Source organism: Morone saxatilis, unplaced genomic scaffold (assembly GCF_004916995.1).
Source record: "Morone saxatilis isolate NCDOM2014 unplaced genomic scaffold, NCSU_SB_2.0 Contig10, whole genome shotgun sequence".
Lineage (NCBI taxonomy): Eukaryota > Metazoa > Chordata > Actinopteri > Moronidae > Morone > Morone saxatilis.
The window spans coordinates 19,025,608-19,032,726 of NW_023339652.1; the positions used below are offsets into that span (position 1 = coordinate 19,025,608).

The 7,119-nt window shown below is 40.8% G+C and overlaps 1 protein-coding gene across 1 annotated transcript in view; it reads left to right on the forward strand.

The window, feature by feature from the left end:
- Nucleotides 1-236: 236 nt before the first annotated feature.
- Nucleotides 237-7,119, forward strand: part of recql (RecQ helicase-like) — a gene marked incomplete at its 5' end in the record, with an annotated part of 30,702 nt that continues 23,819 nt past the window's right edge. Inside the window, 6 exon segments of the mRNA XM_035674237.1 lie at nt 237-354; nt 440-578; nt 672-763; nt 857-1,073; nt 1,890-2,019; nt 4,774-4,917. Of these exon segments, the coding sequence (XP_035530130.1) occupies nt 237-354; nt 440-578; nt 672-763; nt 857-1,073; nt 1,890-2,019; nt 4,774-4,878 (801 nt within the window).

A 7,119-nucleotide genomic window follows, 5' to 3' on the forward strand; every position in this document is an offset into this window, starting at 1 on the left:
TCGGCTAAGGCTGGTGAAAAAAAAATCGGCATCGGCCCTAAAAAATCCGTATCGGTCTATCACTAAATGTATGTATGTATGTATGCAGTTGTATGTAAACAGCATGCAGTAACTACAATATTGAGTTAAAAACTGAAGTATGATGAGGGCTGCACATGTGGCTGCCTATAATTGAAAAGAAATAAAAAACGCCTACTGGTGTACATGTTACAGTACTTGCTCGTGTTGTCCTATAGGTGGTGGTAGCCACAGTGGCGTTTGGCATGGGCATCGACAAGCCTGACGTCAGGTTCGTAATCCACCATACCATCAGCAAGTCCATTGAGAACTACTACCAAGAGAGTGGACGCGCAGGTAGACACTGTTTCACTTGTAGTTTATACTGCTGGAGTATTTCTGCAGGTACACCACGTAAAAATCCTTCTGCCTGTGTCTCCAGGTCGAGATGACAGTCCAGCAGACTGCATTGTCTACTTTGGCTTCTCTGACATCTTCAGGATCAGCACCATGGTGGTGATGGAGAACGTTGGCCAGCAGAAGCTGAGGCAGATGGTTGACTACTGCCAGAATGTTGACAGGTAGCACACACACACTCTCAGTACTTCACACAGTGTAAGGGCTTACACACCATGACCTTAATGTATATTGAGCCTCACGTTTACTGTGTGAAGGTGTCGTCGCTCTCTTATGGCTGTTCATTTTGATGAGGTGTGGGACGATGAAGGATGCAATCAGATGTGTGATACTTGCCGCCATGCAAAAGGTGGGTTATGTGTATGTGATGTGTTTTAATGATATAAGGTATTCTTTAGACTGGTAAAAAAAGTCAGTGATCCCCTGACCTCTACCTCTCCAGACTTTACGTCAGTGGACATTACCCAGTATGGCAGGCAGGTGGTGCAGATCGTGGAGCTGGCAGCGTCCATGGATGAGAAGCTGACTCCTCTGAAGCTGGTGGAGGCGTGGATGGGGAAAGGCCCAGCCAAGCGCAGGAAGATGATCCAGACCACCACGCTGCCTCGAATGCAGGCTGAAGCTGTGATCGTGCGGCTGCTGCTGCAGGAATATCTCAGGTCAGTCATCATGTTTTGCTGTTTGTATTCAGTTTGTTAGGATTGGTACATTATTTACTGCTTCAAATGTGTTCTTATTATTAAAAGGATCTAATTACTGTGCACTCCGTTCAATTTGAGTGCGTATATTAGCCCAAAAGATGCTCTGTGCTTTGTCTTGTAATGTCAGTGGTGCTTTACACTGTCAGCGCCTGTGCATTCTGGATTAAAAGCTCTTTTCGCTGCCTACTTTTCTCTTTTAAGAGCACTCCTAGTAAAATTGTTTTTCTCCAACTGTCTGTCATCTAGACTCCCCTGTATGTGTATCTGACTCAAGTTGCAGTGCTTATCGAAATGCACAGATTCGATTGGCATAATTGCATCATGATTTGCATGCAATTGGTCTGGGAGTTTTCTGGGCTGCAGGGTGCAGTTTTCAAATTTTGTGTCATAACAAGGTTTAGGAGGTGGAGGTTCATATGCTCTCTGGAGTCCATACTATTCTAACAAAAGATCATTTTGTCAAAGAAGAAACAACACTCTTTGTAACTTTGTTTAAAAGTCACTGAACACATAATGAGGACCAGTTGATTTTATTCCCCATGTTTCACTAGTGAAGACTTGGGTTGAAAATCTTTTGTTTATTTTTATTTTTTTTTAAATACCTTTGGTACTTAAACTGCTAATGAATGATACTATTGTATTGTTTTAAACATGTGGTATTGACAACCTTACAGTTAACCACTAATTATTGTCTGATATTAACGGATGTAATTGTTGATCAACACACTGTGGGACAGTTTAGAGTCATTTAAGTCTTCCCTGTCTGCTGTTCAGAGAGGATTTCAGCTTCACTCCGTACACCACCTACTTCTACGTGAAGCTGGGCCGCAAAGCTCCTCTGCTGAAGAACCAGACTCACACAGTCAGCATGAAGATGAGGACAACAGGGAGCGGATCTGCTGTGGTGAGTAAATGCTGTTCATTGTCATTACAAACTGTTCCACTTGTCTTTTATCATGATATTGTAATTGAGGAGGGGGGATTTTAAAACTCAAGCTCAACTTTGGCCAAAATTAAATCAAAGATTATACAGGAATATTTCACATACTCTATTACACTATTACCAAGCAAGTTACTCTTGCTCTTGTTCTTAAAACAGCCTCTCCTCAGTTAGGGTTGGGTGATATGAATAAAAACAGAAGCATATGATCTTTTTCAAAAGTTGTTATTTGAATTTTGAATTTTCTGGATGCAGGTTTAGGGTCAGATATTTGGATCAGGGCCCATATTTATCAAGCGGCCCATATTTATCAAGCAGCTCACATTTAGAATTTTTCACCCATGATTCCATTTTCATTAAAGCAGGTGAGCAAATAACATGTTTCAGGCTCTTCTCTTCAGTGCTCTACTAAACCCTTTTTTTTTAGCATTAAAAATATTATAATATTGCCCAACCCTACTCTATGTAAAGTAGAATAATATAAAGTGAACATCTGACTTGGTTCAAATTTTTACATTTAAATCCACGGTTGAGGTAATTAGTTCCTTTCAGAAGATGTAAACTCACTTGAAGGAGTCTAATGTTGCGTTCCCACCAAAAGTAAAGCGAGAATAAACATATGTTTCTGTGATTGTCAATAAACATGTTGATGGTCTGAATTAATACTTTTTGGGGTCTGTGCACAAGACGCCAAGCAAGCAACTTTTAAAATGCTTGTTTTCTGAATGGAGTTCGAGTTTATCAGGACTATGCTAACTTAGTGCATAATAAACTAAAAGTGATAGCTGGAATCATGTAACAGAAACAGATTCCAACACTCGCCAGGTAGGCCACTTTCCTTCTTCACTTTTCTCCAAGCAGTCTCCTTTTCTGTCCGGTCTCGGTATAAATATGAAGTAGTATCATAGAGCTCCAGGTGCACATAGACGGATACAAGTGGCTCGCAGCCGACAGGTTGAGAACAGAGAGTGAACATAAATCCACTTTCTCAAAAGTTTCAAAAATAAACTCAGGGCTCTCCTCTTGCTGGTTATGGTCTCCAGATCAGAGCAGAATCTGGTGTGACTACGGGTTTTTATTCCTCCAGAAGCTCCGGCTCTCTTCTGCAGCAGCTCAGTCTCTCTGCTCCTTCCCATACAACACAACTCAAAGTTCAGTATTTTGAACTCGCGCAGAATGTCGAATGGGATGAATTTCGCGTTTATCTGCATCTTTGTTTTTGACTTTGTATGTAATCTATTCATGCAAATAATTTTATTTGCCTTTGGTGGGAATGCACCATCAACCTGATCCTGTTTAAAAAAAAATATATATTTTTTTTTTATTTTCTAAAATATTTGAGCTAGCCTGGTAGTTCACATGAGTTCTTTAGCAAAGTAATAGTAGACTTGAGTAGAGTCCAGCTGATACTGGAGTTGTAAAGCAAACAATACTTTTTGGTAAAAACATTGAGATTTTGGTACAAATGTACATTTAATGCTCTTTGCCAGTGTACTACTGTAAACAGTTCAGCACACATATTGGCCACCATATACTGAAAAAATCATCTGTCACAGAAATATTGTGAGTACAGTAGCTGTTGGACTCTTCTCTTTAGTGCTCCACTAAGCAATATTTGTCTGTATCTCCTGTGTTTTTTCCGTATTAATGTGATTTTTCTTCCAGTCCTCTCTGTTCTCTTTTTGAAGTCTCTAACCAGTTTATTCTCCTTCCAATGTGTGGTTGATGTGTCTTTCCTCCGTGTCATTTTTAAAAAGGTTTTCACACATTTTGTAATTGTGTCTAAAAACCCATAGAGGTAAGTCAGAATTGAAGCTAAATGTTGTGATTTTTACACCGCACACTGATAATCATTAAGCCTAAACAAAGGCCAGGATTTTGTATTTTCATTTTTAAGGCCTAACAATCTCTAAAATAAAAATAACCTTCACCCCACTACCCCACATCTGCTGATCATTACCACCCTAACATGATAAATCATAGATGAAATAGTAGTAGTTGATAGTAGATTCCATTGATACTCAGCATAAAAGAAAATACACTATATTCTTTTGTTTTTCTGTTTTGTTGCTTAACTTTTAAAAAAAAGAATTGGTGTGTTCGTCATTATTTGATCAACGTATGGAATGATGAATAACGATGAAGACCATGAGATGTGTTTAAAAGCTGTGGACATGGATAAAGCAGGGCCTTGGGTTAAAATTTGCTAAACCAAGGTAAACCATCTAATCTGGTGCCAGGCTCTCAAACAAGACGAATTGCAGTTTTACTCTTTTTATATGATGATTGGATGAATTTGGGATATTTAGGCTATTGTTTAGACCTGTTAAGTAATTTTTTATAATCCTTTTATTGAATGAACATTTGCTGAAATGAATCGGATAAATTCAACACAGTTGTTAGTTTTGGCCCTAGACTTGCATTTGCTGCATTAAATACTGGTAGTACAAAGGTCCTCAGGAAGGTCATTGGACTCAAGTGGAAAACTTAAAATCATCAGCTCAGCCTGAAAAATGTTCCATGTGTATCTGGAAAGATTGAGCAAGGAACGTTGATGATGATGTCATCCTCCGCCTTGGCTGCTGTGACGATGAATGGACGTTTCTGTCGTTTGTCCCCATCTAGAGTGTCCCATGTCCTCCCCTCTAGCTTCCCCTTGTCCGATCCACGTAGGTCCTCGAACCCTCCCAGGTAAAGACTGTTGTTAATGACCCGCAGGTAAAAGCTGCGAGTGGCCAGGGCAAAGCCAAAGAAGGAAAGAGATCAGTTCAAAGTGATGGAGACGCCCCAGCGTCCAAGAAAGTCAAGACAGGCCTCCCATAACCCCCCCTCCCCACCCTGTCCAGAAGACAAGCTGACAAAGTACAGTCCATCATTCTTTCTTCTGTTTACTACTGCTTCTGTTGGCATTGCACTGACCAGACTTTAACTTCACCTCTCACAATCGGATCAGACTGCTGGTGGATGAATATTTCATTTCAGCTGCTTTTATAAGCTGTAAAATAATAAGCATGGTATCATCTAACCAGCAGGCTTGGGCGATAAAAGGCCATTATTGATCATTTGATTGCATGAAATGTGACAGTCATTGCAAGAAAATACATGCTCAACTAAACTACTTCATCTTGATTTAAGCTGCTAATGAGTGCAGTGTGCTCTACGCTCACTAGCTCTCTAGCTTGCTCCTTCTATAATTATTGCCATGGTCTTTTTTAAGATGCACAACTTGATGTTATGAAATAGATTCACATTCCATGCACATTACAAATGTATATACCTAGCTAAACTTTAAATGGGATTCAGCAGCAGGTTTCCTTTTACAGCCATTAGATTCTTACTTGAAAATGTAAACACTGGGGCTGTCACTTTTATAGAAAAAACAAAACAACAATGTTCTGTAAAGAAGTAACACGTAAATTGTTGGAATTAAACGTACAGTATGTAATTTGTGCGACTACAGGGTTTTTCACATTAAAATAGTAACGAAAGACTAAGTTTGGTGACGTTGTAAACTAGTGTGGGATTATGGGAGTTGTTTGCTTCACCACCATTACCGTCATTGCAGTCAGCTTCTCCGTGATGGTTAGTGGCAGCAGCCCGGCGAGCTATGGACACCAGTGATCATGAGTAATAGGATTGGGCGATAAACTGTCAGTATTGTCAGAGTCAGAAGGGGGACAAAAAGCTACAGTGCTTCATAGGGGCTGTCACTTTCTATTCAAGAATTCAACTTAAAAAGCCACTGTTTAAAATATTCTACTCCGCATTCAAAGTTCAGTTGTACAAGGTGAAACAGGCTTGTATTGTACTCTGAGTGGTGGGAATTGCGTAATACTGCCACTGCCACTTCTGCATCTAATGCAAGACCGTGTTCCTATCAGCTAAACCAGCCCGACTGCTTCTCTTGGTTCACGCAAAATGAAGGAAAACTAGAGCCCATGCTGAACTGCTAATCGCAACACTACCACGGCAAACAAATTGGCACTGGCTGTTAGCTTGCGTCACTCAGTGGAGGCAAGCAGAGACCCCTAACAATGAATATACGCATATAAAATTAATGTTTGTATGTTGTGTATCTTTGAGCATACTTTCCCTCTGGCAGGAGGGCTGCGGGACCATCAGGACTAAACGTCTCGCCATAAAAACAGTTTCTTTCCCGGTCTTGCAGCTGGGGCCTCCTAACAAGGCCCCCGGGATTCGCCCATGCTGTCACTCATCTTATACCCACCCTCGTATATGAAGCTATGCATTACATTAATGCACCCACGTTCTTTCTGCACGCTTTCTCTTCTTATCTTTTTATCTTTATCTATTATATTTTGAAAGCTACTTTATTTTATGCCACCAACTGCCCACCGGTCACATTTCCTCGTAGGCGTAAAACTACTTGGCAAGTAAACAAAATTCTGATTCTGATTAGACTACCTAAATTGCATCTCATTCAAGCCTATACCTATAATCTGCCAACATTTCTGCCCCCCATTAAAATGTCTATAAACTCTAGAGCTATGATCTATATGTAGTTACCTTCCCATTATCCCAAATGGCTTTCCAACAATGGTTCAAAATCTGCCATTTTATCAGGTAACGCTGCGTTTCACCGGTGCTGTCAATGGCCGTCACCGTTATTCCCCCTTCTGTGGCCTGCATCAGCGTTGTGGTTGTCTGCCAGAAGCTGCTCATACATTGACTGTTTATCCGGTCTGAAGCTACATTCCTTTACCGTCCACTGTTCTAGTTCTTGAAGGCTTTTTAACTCTTAGATTTGAACCGGATGAAAGTCATCGGACATCTGGGATCTGAAGTTATCAGAGAAACAAGCTGAGCTAACATTAGCAGCAGCTCGGCTCGCCCAGGCCCCTCCGGGACGTCCTTTGTCTTCAACAGTGTGGCGCAGGAAGCAGCTGGATTTTTAAGGTGGAACTGCTTTACTTCATGTGTTTTTAGCGTTTTACATCAGCAGTCTGTTTGTTTTGAGAGAAGGAGACCTCTGTGGATAATTTGGGTCCTGGGTAGCAAACCTCCTGAACCATGAACAACTGAAGGGAATGCTAACCGCGGCAG